Below are 15,793 nucleotides of genomic sequence, written 5' to 3'. Positions count from 1 at the left end.
TTATTTATATTTTTTGTAGACACAGGGTCTTGCTATGTTGCCCAGACTGGTCTTGAACTCCTGGCCTCAAGTGATCCTCCCCATCTCTCCTCCCAAAGTGTGTATTTCCTTTTAAGAAGATCTGATAGGCTGAGCATGGTGGCTTACACCTGTAATCCTAGCACTCTGGGTGGCCTAGGTGGGAGGATTGCTTGAGCCCAAGAATCGGAGATCAACCTGAGCAAGAGCAAGACCCTGTCTCTACTAAAAATAGGAAAAATTAGCTGGGTGTGGTGGTGCGTGCCTGTAGTCACAGCTACTGGGGAGACTGAGGCAGGTGGATCACTTGAGCCCAGAAGTCCGAGGTTGCTGTGAGCTAGGCTGACACCACAGCACTCTAGCCCAGGCGACAGAGTGAGATTCTGTCTCAAAAAAAAAAAAAAAAAAAAAGACTTAATAATATACCAATGACATCTTTTCATGTCAAAACACAAAGATTTAATTATTTTTTGTTTTTACATTTATTATTTTTTTATTAAACATATGATGAAGACACGTTATATGTGTTTCACTATAATATTTCCATACTTCTATCGCATTCAACATGAAATTATTTTTAATGGCTTCATGGTGTGTTACAACTGATTTTGTTTATTTCTCCTATTGATCAACACATATATTGTTTCCAACTGATTCTTGAATTCTGATTCCTTTACCTTGAAAGATATTACAATGATAAAAGACCACTACACCCCTGCTCATATATTCACCTATTGTTACAGGTTGAATTTTGTCCCCCACCCCGTGCATATAGGGGCCTTTCGGGTAATGTTAATGGGTGAAGGGAACCAGATATAAGAGACAGCAGGGAGTGGCGAGGACTGTGGTGTATTGCAGAATGCTTGCTCCTTCTAAGTGGGTACTCGAGAGGTTGTGATTCAGTGGATTATTGTCATGTGGAAATTACAGGTCTCATATAACCAGATCTTTAGGTTGTTTAAAAGAGGCCAGGAATCTGGAATTAGATGTGAAATCTACCAATTTTTAAATGTTTCAAATTAAAAAAAATTTTTTGTGTGCTGGCCAATAATACTCCTTCTCTGCTGGCTAGATATGGCCCATAGGCTGCCAGTTTGTAACCTCTGCTCTACCAAAACAGGTAATTTTGGATCCCTAGGTAGTTATCTCTATGTACACCAAATGTTCTCAGCATGGGTGGTGGAGATGGGATGGCAGCAAAGAAATGCACAAGGAAGTCCAAGTCATGTTTTAAACTACTGAGTTTTTTTTTTTTATTGCAAAACATTTGTTACAGAAATTTCAGAAAGTTTTCCCATGGTATCTGCCAACTTCTGCTTTGAATTATCTATCTAAACAAACAAGCTCAAAGTGCATTGTGAATCCAATAATAGACCTTTAAAAAAGAACAATTCCTCTAAGGATTTATATATATTTATAGTGTTGATAGATATGCAAACCGCTGTCTATCCATACACAAAGAAGGAAAAGATGTATATAGAGTTAGCAAACCCAATTTCAAAATCATTGTATTTGTAGGAATTCATTTAAAAAGGCTATGTGAATAATTTCCCCCATTATAAACTATAGTTAGAATGTTTACAAATGAGAGTCTAAGTCCTATATTATGAACCGGCTATGAGTACAGTATACTGCAGGTATACTGTTTTGCACAGCGGTAGCAGCAATATAAACTCAGGTCAGATGCTGTAGTGACGGGTAGCAGGTAAGTCTTCATACCATGCTATGGCACTCTTTTGAAACTCCCTCACAAAGATCCTGCGTTTGGGTCTGGAATGATGTGCTAACAAATATAACATGCAGATATCACTCAGAAGAACAAGAGTAACCCCGAATAGGGTGAGTTCCTTTCCTCCCCCAGTTCTCAGTGTATTTTGTGAGTACACTAAGTCGCCATCAAGAATCTGATCCTGGCTGGCTCAAAGTCAGAGGTCCCAAACTGTGGCCTTGGGGACTGACTAGTGCTGGCAGCACGTTTGTTTGGCTAGCACGGTGTTTGGAAATCTGAATTTAAATGTCTCTGTGGTGGTCCATATATTCTCTCATGCCCTACAAACCCTACTTCTTCTGTTGGCTTTCTCTGGTCCAATTCACACATTTTGTGTTCTGGATCCGGCCCCTCCATGTATTTGAGTTTGCAGCTCCTCAATCTAGGTGCAGATGGCTGGTTCTGATGATGTGTGGGAAGATGTGAGGGACTCTTTTCGGGATACAGATGGGCAAAGGATTGGATGAGGCGGATACAAACACCAGCCAAGTTCGGAGCAGGGGATAGAGTCAAGAGCAGGGTAAGTTAGTGGGAAGATTGGGGCTGGGAGAAAGTCTGAATATTTTGGCTTTTCCCAAGTAGCTGCTGTTTCAGCTTATTGTGCTAGGCCCACAAAGTATTGAGGTAATTATGGGAGCAAGGGTCTGTTGGTCTGGCAAAAAAAAAGCAGCTACTATTGGACTAAGAGAAAAGAAGAAAGTAGAGGAAATAAGAAAGCCACAGGTCCAGGCATGAGGCTGACTTTTTCTCTGTGTCCCTTCGTCCTGAGCAGCCTGCCTCCTCCAGGGGAGGGCCTGGGTCATGATTGGCATTGGCGCTCTCCAGAAAGCCTGTGGAATTCTAGCCACACACGTGTCTTTTCACTTTCCAGCATACAACATTGTGCAAACGCGCAATGGCCTGCAGGTTTAATTAAGGTGGCTGGTAGACCAGGTAAATTGGGGAAGGGAAAATTCACCTTACTCTTACTGCCATCTAGATTATCTGGTCACTGAAATCCTCTCTCAGATGACACACAGAAAAGGTCACATCTTGTTTTCATTAGCAGTGATAAGTGCAAGGAAATCATGAGAGAAAAGGTAACACCACTACCTTCTGAAATGAATTAAAGAAAAGAAAAAAAAAATCTTGTTTTTCTCAAGTCAGAACCAACTCTTCCTCTGGTTGACTCCAATCTGAGAAGCAGAATGTTTGACTTGTACGAAGAAGAGAAAGCTTAGGTTAGTGCAGGATGAGAGAAAAGTTTTCTCTCCTCATTTCAGGAGCAGTAATTTACAAGACTGCAAATCGGCTCTTCTCTTTTCTAGATGTTGAATGGCTTCTAATGATGAAATGGTGATTTCTTTAAAGACTAAACTCTACAGAGTCACGCTGTGCTCAATTAGACACCCAATCACCCGCCTCCCACCGCTGGGCCAGGCTCACCCCCAAGGTGAGAAAGCCACAAGACAAGCAGGGAGGTGTCCTGTTGTATCATTGGACCACTCATTCACAGTGACACGTGCACTTCTGCACTCTCACCAATGGACTTCGCACTCTCATCTCTGGTTTAGCAATTTGCACCCAGTAGCCCTAAGTAATCAGAAATGTGTCTTGCATATATCACAGATGCACCACACCTAGACCTTGGCAAACCCAAGCGGTGCTGGCTCGCCACCTCTGGGTCCCACAGCTATACAAACTTCGGTTAATACTTCATTTCATATTGTTTGTTCAGAGCTTAAAAAAGAAAGATTTAAAAAAACCCTTGGTTATTTTTTTGTTTTTAATTTAAAAAAACTTGAACATAATCCCCAGTATAAGAAGCCCAACCTTTTGAGTGAGTTCCTAACTGGTTTAAGCGTCACAGCAGGCAATAGTAAAGTATTAAGTGCCTTAGAAAAGTCAAAAGAAATGCATAAAGCAGTGCATGCATTTTGTTGACACAAAATTAAGCCTGGGTTTGGAGAGGGATTACTTCATTTCAGTCACATCGTTATTGTTAAAGGATAGTGAGTTATTATATAATGCAATATCTAGGCCAAGTATATAACCACCTACACACTAGCATCACTTAATCTAGAAACGACATAGTGTTACTGAATGAACATATTTATAAAATACTGTACACTGCTTCCACATTAGGTCGGCAGATGTAAACAAACAGCTAATTCCATTGGAGTTTAAAATATTATTTTAAGTTCATTTGTCATATAGTCTTTTGCATAACATGCCAGTTTCATCTTTCACTAAATCACAACTTGCCTACCACAGCTCGCGGGACTCATTGGGGGATATACATCAGCTTATACAAATATTTTACAGTGGTCTACAGGAATGTGAAAAGCATAAGCAGATCAGGAACAAAAATGCCCATTTCACAAGGATGCTCAATAACGTGGAATTGGGAACATAATTAATCCTTGCAACATGTGCTTCTTTATTGAATGTTACAGATTTATAAACGATTATAAAGCTGTCCTGTAACGTTCATTAATACAACCACATGCTACAACTATGCTGGGTTAAACACGGGTTACATATATGTTTACATGTGTTTTATAATACAGCATTGCCCAACATATGGAATGGCATAGCCTATAGATATAGCATGATGGATGACTGGATAATATTGATTATCTTTAAAGAAATTAAACAGCCCAAACATTCAGGAAGATTAGACTGTACAGCCTCAGAAAGTAAAAAAAAAAATGTACTATCCAGTTATCTACCATAATATTACCTATAGAAACCATATTTTAGAATACATTTGAAACATTCAGAAGAAACACATTTTGTGTTTTTACAAGTACATTTTTCCCATTTGATTATTCTTATATATATATTTTAAAAGGGGAACTTTCAAAGTGCTAAATAATATACTAGACCTGGAAGCTTAGACTTTAGAAAAAATCCAGTTCTGTAAAGTGCTGCATTCTGACTGCTAATACACCTTTTGGCTTGCAGAAATAACACAAACTAGCCATGACAATTGTCCCCAAGCTTTCCAGCTCCTCGTTCAAATCTAGCAAGGAGGGAGTCTCTCTAACTATAAATATAAAGTATTAGTTAATCAGGAGACCGCCATGGTCATTTTCATAAAACATCCTTAATTTTTTTCAAAAGGAACAAGCAATTTAGAACAAATCATTACATATGGTAGTATATAAAAATGGCACCTTTGAAGCAGATGATTAAACCGAAGCTATTAGTTCCTTGACTCTCTATGACTTTATTTACAGTCCTCAATAACTTGCAGATCATGAGCTGCTTAATTCACAGAGACAGGTAATTAACATCCCGTCCGTCAGGGACGTGGTGGGATCAATGGGCTGGGCATGAGCTGACTGAACAAGGCCACAGAATCAATGCCACATCAGTGCGCAGACAGCCCGGAAATGGAAAGAAATGGGTTGAAAAATAACACGCATGTATGTACACAGGAAAGAAATGGCTCATGGACGTTACACAGTTTGTGTCTAATTTGGCTATATGTTTCACACACATCACAAAAGACGTCAGAGCTTAGTCTGCACGCACGAAAAGAGAACCAGGTGATCACAAGATCAGGACTGATACGTATTTAGTTTCTCGGGTCCTGTTCCTTTCTCTCCAAAATCACGACGAATGGAAACACTCGTGTTGGTAATTTCTTTTCTCACTTCCGATCTGGTCCAGAATGAGGCCCTGGAGGTGCTTGATGTCAAAGAATAATGGTTTCACCTCCTTCCTGGATCCCTCTATAGGCTCTCTCAGAGAGCCTTAGGCTTTGTGAGTGTGCTTGCTATTAAAATCATCAAAACGTTAGGATGTATGTACATGGAACTAGCAACACCTAATCTAAGAAACGAAAATGACGAAATCTTGGTTCAAACTCTGGTGCTGAGACTTGACCTTCCTGAGAATCACAGAGAAATGGTCTCAAAATGTAAAGTGCCTATTACAATCGTATTGATTATTAACAAACATGGTTCTTTTCCCTCTTTATCAATCAATATGGAGCCACGGGCTCATGAACCCTTTAAAGTTATATTGCAACTTCGTGTGTATGTACATTTTTTTCCCCCTAGGGAGAGGGCCTGGAGTTTTCATCAGATCCTCACAGGGGTTCATGATCAGGGAAGTTTAAGGACAAATGATTTATTCTTAGATCGATGTGTGTGCACCGAGAGGAAAACAGCCAGTGTGGGGTCCAATGAAATCTTAAACGTTTTTAGAACAATTATAAATGAGGGGGTCTGAAGTTTTATTACCAATTCACCTAAATACCAAGGAGTGAAAAAGGAATTGCTTAATTCTTTACATATGTAACCTCATCACCATCACCTTTTCTATACCTGAAAACTTGTTAAGGTTTTTTTTATTGTTCATTTGTTTGCTCTTGTTTTTATATTTAAAGGCTAGAGGTGTTGTCCCTATATCTACTTGATCTCACAAAATGAAATAAAAATTGATGTTTTCAACTATAACTAAATAAAAGAACCAGGTAGTATCTTGGGTCAGGAATATTATGTAATTTTCCTTAAAGGCTTTATTTTCTTTTAATCTTCAGTGATCCAAGCAGGAATTTGATTTAGAGTCAAGATTTCTTTACCTTACTTCAAATCCAGATTCTGATCTAGAAACCCATGTCTATATTCCAGAGTCTATAATACTAACTGGTATAGAATTGCATGTCTATTCAGATTTGTACTTGGTGTAAAAGCTTTACGTGGGAAAACCCAGAATAAATGGGTTGTCCTGATTTCAGACAAAATGTGGCAGAGGGCAGGTAGTGTGAGTTGTTTGGACAACTCTAATTTGGTACGAGGAAAATTTAAGGTTATAGGAATTTTTTCAAAATTATAATTTCAACGTTTGGTCTAATAGTTTAATGAACTCTTTCAAAGGAACTTCTTGGATATTAAAAAATCTTGGTTATACTTCAAGGTGATAGAAAAGTCCAAGCCTCTTAAGAAAGCTCTATATGTCTGTTCATATATTATATATAAACATGTGTCTCTGTGTAAATGCATATATATGTCTATAGGCGGCTTATAGTATAGAACTCTCTATATGGTTTATTTGCTTTCTATTTTGGTTTACCATATCTTTTTTAATAGCTCTGTCTATAAGAAAAATATTCATGGTATGCCTGCAACTGATGGCTTTGGGTGGATACCAAACTTCCAGTCAATTCTAAGGTTATTTATAGCTTTGAAACTTCCTTAAAAAGTACTTTGGAACATTTCCATAGAAAAGATACCAGCCCTTGAAAAACTCCAATTAAATTTATGCTGAGCTCAGATTAGATGGCAAAACTCTAGGTATGAAAATATCCACATATATACCATATATTCATATACAAAATGGTCATGTGATGGGTAGTGTGAAAATTGGCAGTTACATCTTGGAGGTGTTCAGAGGACACGGTGGACTCATGCAAATGAGGAAGGCTAGACAGCGGCATAACACATGATATGAATGGTGAGACTATAACACTATCCCACGTGGCAATTTTAGGTTAGTTCTGCTCACTGTTTTTTTTTTTTTCCCGGAAGTTCAATATTACATATTCAGGGAGTGAATTCATTGATGACAGGTACGGTATGAAATAAATTAAAAAATAGAAAATTATTTAATTACATTCATCCTGAGCTTGCTCGACTATATTTGCTCCGTACATAATAAATCACTTGACTTTTGTTTTTAACATCAACTCTTCTTTCATTCTGATTGCAATACAAAAAAAGGCATTTCTGTTCCCTTATTTTCTTCCAAAAAGATAAACAGTTGTGGCACCAGAAGTGAATAGATAAGAGACAGGTGAACTATGACTGTTACCTTGTTTTTTCTTTATAATGATCAATTACAGAGGTGTTGGCATGAGAAGGATGTGGGACGTTAGGTAGAACTGCTTGCTGCCGGCTTATACTGAATAAAAAGGATGCTCTTCATCAGTCACCAGTGATGAGCCAATGTGAAAAGAAAACAGAATGGAAGTTTAGAATATCTCATTTTGTATGCTGGCCATTTTATTTTATTTTGCAATTTAGCCCTGCATTCTAAGACTCTTGATAATGGTCAGAAATCAACAGATGCCTCCTGGCATGGAGAGTTCTTGAAGCCCCTTGGTTCCCCAGCTCTCATGGCTTTTTGCAGGGACTGGTGACACTCTTTCAGCTCTAACCCTTCTTCTTCCCCTCGTTCCCCCTCCCTACCCAGCAAGTGTGAACATGCCTTAAATCCCCTGTTTTTGGCACTGGGTCAGATCAAATGCTTTCTTGATCTGTGGCCCAGAAGTCACCTTTGAGTTAACACCTCCCAAAGCATTGCTCGTTTTTGCTCAGCTAGGAATAAAGCAGATAGGATTAAAGGAAAGGGGGAAAAGGTGGAGTGGGGGAGAATTTTAGGGCTGGATTCTTGAGCCTCCTGCAACAGACGTTAAGGAAGGTTTAGTTGTGCTTGCTTTCAAAGCTTTGGAAAGCCGACATTCTGGACAGTCTCCTCATGGACAGGCTGTCCCCTCGGCCCTCCGGCTTGGAGGGCTTACTCCTCTGGAAAGGATTGCGCAGGCTTGCCGTGTTCCGCTGCCTGTCGAGTTTGTCACTGATGGAAAAGCTCTTCCTGGTGTGTGCATATGGCGCGCTTGGCTCCTCTGCCGAGTAGCTGTTGGCGCGCTCTATCTTGGGAACCGTGATGTTGTTGGACAGGGTTCTGTCTGAGTTATCACCCTCTTGGGAGGAGAGTGCGACGGTGGCTCTCCGGCCTCTGGCCTCGTTCTCCTCGCTGTCAGAGCCGGGGTGACTCAGTTCCGCTTCTCGCTCAGGATGGCAGCAAGATAAGTCCTCCGCTTTGTCCCCAAGACCTCCAGGGAAAATGGCTCTGTCTGCAATAGCTTGAGGGGCGTTGACACACCTTGTGTCAATACAGTCCGTAATACTTGTGTATTCTGCCGTTTTCATAGGCACCCCGAAGTTGGCGTAATAGCTCCTCGAAGGAGAAAACATAAAGCTGTGGGATTTCACGATGGGGGCCTCTTCCAGAAGAAAGGGCGTGGTGGCCAGGTAGCGGCTGCTTTTGGAACGCTCAATGGTGTGGTACGTTGGAGGGTCTGAGTCCCAGGGGTTTTGGCACTCGGGGAGGTGGGTATAGTCTGAAGAAAAAGACCTAGTGTCCATAGTGGTGACGTCCTCGAAGTCAATGCTCCGGCTTGGAGGTCTGTCTGTGGGTGCAAGAGTTGCATAGGCGCTGCTTGAAGGGGCTGTGGAAGGTACTGGAGCTGAGAAGCTTGGTTCACCCAGCCCAAGGATGTTCATGGAGTTGTCCAGAGGGTCTATATCACAGTGGAGCTCATCCATGGCAGAGACGTAGATGTCGATACACGACGATGGTCTTCTGGAATCAGGAACAATGGCCAAGGTGTTTGCAGGGGCTGCAGGAGCTTTGGATTCTTTTGCTACAGAGTGGGAACTAGTAGCCCGGTGTAGGCTCAGGGACCTTTCTTTAAAAATACTTTCCAACTTTTCTATACCACCTTTGTCTTTCACATTGACCGAATAGAAAGAATGGCTTCGCATACGGGGCATTAAGGTTGGAGAAGTTGGGGACATGGTCTCCTCACCTGCAGGGTCTATACTCTCTTGGAGCTTGAAGGTGTTCCCCTCCTGGCTGTTGAAGCTGCTCTGGCGGACGATGTAGGCTGCATCTGTGCAGTCTGAGGAGGTCCTCGAGCGGATCTTGTTGGACTCGGCCCGCTCCAGACCTGTCAGGCGCTCTAGGGCCGTGGCCATGCGCCCGATGAGGTCCTCTAGCTGCGCCAGCCGGATGTCCACCGTCTGGAGTGAAGCCTTCATGGAGTGCTCTCTCTCGTTGACTTCCTCCAGCCGCATGGACATGTTCTCCACCCTGTGCGAGGAAGAGAGAAGGAGAGTCACGTGGGCCCGGGTCCTCTGCCAGGGTTTAGAGAGCAAGAATCAGGTATAGAGGGGGGATCAGAGCCATGCCTGGGCTTGAAGCCTTCAATGCTGTCCTCCCACAGGGAAACCGAGGGGTCAGAGGTCATCAAGGGGCTAGGCGGGGAGGGAATGGCACTGACACAGTCACTGAGAATCACAGAATCCAAATCTTTTTGAGCTGGGAGAGGCTTTAGAGATTGCCTGTCCCAGTGGTTTTTAGCTGCCAATCTCCCTTTCCCTCAATGAAATGTAATGCTCAATGCTCGTAACTGAGCCCCACAATGGAGCAGTTCTTACTGCAGTGGCGTGGGGCCAAGTCCCACCCCTGTCCCACTCCTGTGGCCTGGTTGTGACTCTGGGCAGGATTTAATGACCTTAGCAAGTATTCAGGTGTTGGTTTATCAGGGTCACCCACAAAAGGAGAATGTTGCATTTTGAAGGTTTTACGCATCAGTTTTGCAATAGACTTCTAGAATGTAGCTATTTTTATTGCAGCATACATGTAAGTTTTATATTCCATGGATGGAAATTATTTTTATTTTGCATTGACACAATGATCTTTGTTGTTATTCATGATCACCTTTTGAGAATTTAGTGTCTCCAAAGGAATTAAGATGGCCCTATGACTGAGGCATTCAAGGTTGATCTAATTTAACCCAATCCTTTCATTAATAAAGGGACAGCAAAAATCAAGAAATGTAACCAAGATTACATAAAGTAATTTGTGGTAAACTCTGGGGTATCTGTCAGTAAGTAAACCATCCTACTCCTCTCTCTGTCCCTCCTTCTCAGGGTAGCTGATCACGGATGCCTATATTACAGTTACTTCTAGATGTCTCCACCCTCCCCACTGGGCGTGGTCCCTCTCATATTTCTGTTCCCATCTCCGAGCTGCCAGCGCAACACCTGCCAGGTGTCAGTAAATGTTCACTGAGTCAGTGACAGTTATGAACTTGATTTCAGTTGTCACCCAGTCTGCCTGGCCACTTATTGACAAAGATGGAGGCCACCTATTAAAAATAAAACTGTACCTTATATTTTACCTGCTCAAATTATTAATCACTGGAAAAGGGCAAACCAAAGCCAAGTCACAGGTTGAGCTCAAACTTTCACTTTTAAATGCCCAAAGGTAATTCTTTTGGCTACTCTAAAGGAGACCCAGTCACAACTTTTATGGGGAGGAATAAAGATTTTTTTTTTCCAATCCTCCCAATATGCAAAGTAAATCACTTGACTGCTGACCCTAAAAATGCACGTGAGGCTGGTAGACCCCGGCTACAGAATATGCTGTACAAGGAATGAGGGAATTAGAGCAGGTGTCCTCGAGCCTGCAGTGATGGTGCTGGTGTGACAGGAACACCTCTGTTAGGGAGGAGTATATACGCTTCTGTGCCAGAAGGAGGTATAGTGTAAGAGGCTGTGGAGTTCCTCTCTTAGGAACCTGTAGGCTTTTTTTTTTTTTTTTGAGACAGAGTCTCACTTTGTTGCCCAGGCTAGAGTGAGTGCTGTGGCGTCAGCCTAGCTCACAGCAACCTCAAACTCCTGGCTGGGCTCAAGCAATCCTCCTGCCTTGGCCTCCCGAGTAGCTGGGACTACAGGTATGTGCCATCATGCCCGGCTAATTTTTTCTATATATTTTTAGTTGGCCAATGAATTTCTTTCTATTTTTAGTAGAGATGGGGTCTCGCTCTTGCTCAGGCCGGTTTTGAACTCCTGACCGAGGCTAGCGATCCACCTGCCCTGGCTTCCAAGTGTGCTAGGATTATAGGCGTGAGCCACCACGCCCAGCCTTCTGTAGGCTTTTTAAAAAAATCTCACCGGGGCATGGGGTGTGATTTCCCTGCTTTGGGGCACATTTCTGCCTCTCTTGGCAACCTCCCACCTGCTCCATCCTCCAGCTTCCCCTGACTCAGCCTATGTCCCTAGACTGGTCTCAAGAGCCCTGCATCTGAGACATTTTCTCTTTTGCTCCCTCTGGCTATCCCATGACAAACCCAGTGCCTGTCAGGAGCCCAGCCCACACTGCCAACCATGCCCCAGTGTATTCCTAAAAGACTTGAACATTGAGCTATTCTGTATCTGGCAAACCCAATGCCATTTGCTCAGCTAATTCAGGAGGAAAATACAACTTCTTCCTCTTTCACTTCGTTTTATCATATAAGCACAGCCCAAGAAACAAATTATTTACAATAACAAGTTTGTGTCTCTTAGAGATTTGCAATTACCTTTTACCATTTAGTCTATGGAGTTTGATTTTGCAGGAACTGCAATTTCATTTTTGCAATGCAGTGAGCTTTTTCTGTTTTTTTTTTTTTTTTTTGAGACAGAGCCTCACTCTGTTGCCCTAGCTAGAGTGCCGTGGTGTCAGCCTAGCTCACAGCAACCTCAAACTCCTAGGCTCAAGCAATCCTCCTGCCTCAGCCTCCCGAGTAGCTGTGACTACAGGCACGTGCCACCATGCCCGGCTAATGTTTTCTATACATATATATTAGTTGGCCAATTAATTTTTTTCTATTTTTAGTAGAGACACGGTCTTGCTCTTGCTCAGGCTGGTTTCGAACTCCTGACCTTGAGTGATACTCCCGCCTCGGCCTCCCAGAGTGCTAGGATTACAGGTGTGAGCCACCGCCGAGCTTTGTTAAATGGATAAAATGCCTGTTCATGAAAGCGAGGAGGAGGATAGACCATACATTTCTGTAACACAAGACTTTTTGTGTAATGTACTTTAGGTACTGGATCTCACTAGCTTTTTATTGGTGGAAGAGTAACAAAAGGTGGGATAGCTTTATTCTTCCTTCTTCTTTACTTTCTGGTGCCCAGTATACATAAGTTTGGTATTCAACAGAGATATAGTTGCTTTTTTGACATACTTGCAAGTGGTCACAGGTCTGAGCGCTGTGAAATAGCTCTCCACCACGGCCTGTGCTGGGGGGGCCTCGCTCCCCACATGCCACCCCCCTTCAGCCCCAGGGGAGCGCCTGTAGTCCCAGCTACTTGGGAAGGTGAGGTAGGAGGATCACTTGAGCCCAGGAGTTTGAGGCTGTCCTGGGCTATGATTGTGCCCGTGAATAGCCATTGCACTCCAGCCTGGGTGACATTATGAGGCCCTGTGGCTTAAAAAAAAGAAGAAGAAGAAGAAGAGTCAGGACCTGGTTGTCTGCTCCTAGGCAATAAACAGGACACAGAGACTGAGAAGACCAAGGAAGATGAAAGAAGACAGGGGAGGTAGAGGAGGAAAAGGCTCTCTGGGGAAAGAGAGAAGGTGTCGGGGGAAGCCCCAAGTAGCACAGCCCCAGGGAACAGAACTAGGGGAGGGGAGTCTGCTAGAACAGGTCCGAGGAAGTATTCTTAACCAAATTGTAACTCTCCTGTGGGTTCTGGGATGGATTGGAAGGTAAGACTTGACTAAGACAATAATGGACTATTTTATTCATTTTCTTCCAGAATTGTTATGTTGAACTAACTGTCTAACTGTATCATCATTTTAGACATGGGCCTAACTGATGGGAATTTGATGTAGGGGGTTACAAAAGAATAAAAAGTCCTAGATTCAAATTTACATACATTTCCCCCATACAAGGATGCTTCCTTTAATCTTTAAACACGTGTCCCTGAGAAGCTCAGTGTAAATAGGCACGCATCGTAGATAACAGGCCTCAGGGGCAGATGGAGAGTTTGGGGTCAGGATTGTAGTCACGGGGAGCTGACTCTGATCAAATAACTCAGGAGACAACGTGGGGATGTGGATGATAAGAATTTATGGATGGATAGGAATTCTCAAGGAGATAGATACCGAAAGTGCCTCAGGAAGAAAAAGAGGCACTGTGGAAAGGAAGACATTCCATGGGAGGAACTCTCCATTTAACTTTCTCTCTTTCACATCTCCAGACCCCGAGTGGCTTGTTTCAGAAAAAACTCAGGAGGAAGCGATCACAACAGAAACACGATGGGGTTCCGGGAAGCTGTGAGTTGGCCAAAGAAAGGGGCTTCCATAGGTTGGTGCAAAAACCCCAGCGACAGACAGACTCAGCTACAACTAAACTCTTTGGCCAGCGAGATGAAGAAAAGAGCATTCGAAAGAAGAAGAAGAAAAAAAAAGGTTGGCAGGCCATGTCTGTAAATTTCCTACATTCCCTGAGTGCTAGTAGTGGGGTGCTTGCAGGATGAAGGGAAGGGCAATCCCGTGTTGCATGGCTCAACCCTGGGGCTCTTGTTGGGAGAAAAGGTCACCCAGGTTTCAAAGGAAGGCAATGATGCAGAACAGCTAAAGCCGACTCTTGCTTGTCCACAGGCTGATATCTAATTTGTGAATTATTAAGTCCTTTAGAGTCACCAGCCGTTCCTGTTGGGTTAATTATCCTTCTCACTAACTCTGAGAAGAAAAAGGGAAAAAAACTTTAAACTCAACTCAATGGAGAGACCAAAGATCAGCTCTGGGGAAAGATATGGTGGGAAGTGGGGAAGCTCACATTTTTTGGCTTATACGGCTTTTTAAAATTATTATTATTTATGAATTTTCTCTATCCTAAGTTATTGCTCTCTGTCACTGTTAAGAATACTTACAAGTTAGGTATACTATTAATAGTCATGTTTTATCACCTCTTGGATTTAGATGAAATGAAAAGGGCAAAAAGCCCACTGGCTTGGGAAAGAATGTTAGATTAAAAGATGACACCAGAAATAATGCTAAATCCTAGTTTGCTTAAATTGTAGAAAATTCAAACCGCAACTTCTCCTGACAAGTGGAGCCTGACAGGTGGGTGATGGTGAGGATGATCTGGATGCTTTAATTAAGAGTCTGAGAAGCAAATGCCTCTGGGCAGGCAGATCAAGAATGCAGGTAAAGCAGGCAGGGTGTCAGCTGGCCCTGGCAGAGGCTCACTCTGTGGCAGTAGAGAGCATGCCCAGTCCAGAAACATATTTGGGATTAATTTTAACAATCACTGTGAATCCCACAAAACGGCCCTCTTTGGACAGATGCTGCCCACGAGCCACCAGCCTTCGAATTCTGCTTTCAATAGGTTAAAAGAACCATAAAAGAAGTTCCAACTATGACCACCAGAAAATGTAGGTAACTCTTAAGAACTCATGGGAAATAAAAAGAAATGGCAGAAAAACTGGAGATAGGAAAAGCTCTTTCTGATATTTATAATTCCTGGATTCTAGAAATTGTGTAAATTTGACATAAATTCTGGGCAGCATTATAAAATGGCTTAGTGGTAGGTAATTAAACAGATGATATTTTTTGAGTACTTTAAAAAGATAAGATTAGTTAGCAGGAGACTGTATGAAACCAATATTAATCTTGCCACTTTTTTCCTAATCTAGACTGACAGGTTAACATAGAGGTACATTATTTGTGATGAAATGTATTGTGGAAGTAGCAAGGAGACTGGCACTCTGGGCTGCCTGAAAGAGGTGATACCTGGTTGGCTGATGAACCAGAGGAGAGGTGGCAGAACAATGGGCTGATGTCATCATGAAAGGTATATTTTGGAGTTGTACAATGGGCCTCTGTCTTGGCTCACATGATCTGTGCTCATGAGCATTTTGGTGAACTATGTTAAAGACATAGTAGATATTCAATAGATGGTGCTGGGAAAATTGCAGAAGAATGAAACTGGATCCCTATCTCTCACTATATACAAAAACTGACTCAAGATGGATTAAAGACTTAAATGTAAGACCTGAAATCATAAGAATTCTAGAAGAAAACGTAGGAAAAACCCTTCTGGACATTTGCCTAGGCAAAGAATTTATGACTATGACCCCAAAAGCAAATATAGCAACAACAAAAATAAATAAATAAGACTATTAAACTAAAATATTTCTTCACAGTAAAAGAAATAATCAACAGAGTAAATAGACAACCTACAGAATGGGAGAAAATATCCACAAACTATACATCTGACAAAGGAGTAATATCCAGAATCTATAAAGAACTCACACAACTCAGCAAAAATAAAACAAATAAACGCATCAAAAAGTGGGCAAAAGGCATGAACAGATTTTTTTTTTGAAAGAAGATAGACAAATGGCCAAAAAGCATATGAAAATATGCTCAACATCACTAATCAGCAGAGAAAGGTAA

The 15,793-nt window shown here is 42.1% G+C and overlaps 1 protein-coding gene across 10 annotated transcripts in view; it reads right to left on the bottom strand.

The window, feature by feature from the left end:
- Positions 1–569: 569 nt before the first annotated feature.
- The window catches only part of TRPM3 (transient receptor potential cation channel subfamily M member 3), a 529,331-nt gene continuing 514,107 nt past the window's right edge, over positions 570–15,793 (bottom strand). For 6 of the 10 annotated variants that reach the window (XM_020289309.2, XM_020289312.2, XM_020289318.2 and 3 more), the window contains one exon: positions 570–9,652. In XM_020289309.2, coding sequence (XP_020144898.2) covers positions 8,200–9,652 — 1,453 coding nt within the window. In that variant the 3' untranslated portion in view covers positions 570–8,199. The remainder of the gene's footprint in view (positions 9,653–15,793) is intronic. The other 4 variants (XM_076008638.1, XM_020289323.2, XM_020289324.2 and 1 more) reach the window with 1 other exon arrangement.

This window comes from Microcebus murinus, chromosome 12 (genome assembly GCF_040939455.1).
Source record: "Microcebus murinus isolate Inina chromosome 12, M.murinus_Inina_mat1.0, whole genome shotgun sequence".
Taxonomy (NCBI): domain Eukaryota; kingdom Metazoa; phylum Chordata; class Mammalia; order Primates; family Cheirogaleidae; genus Microcebus; species Microcebus murinus.
The sequence above is the reverse complement of the archived record's forward strand: the minus strand, read 5'-3'. Positions and strand labels throughout refer to the sequence as shown.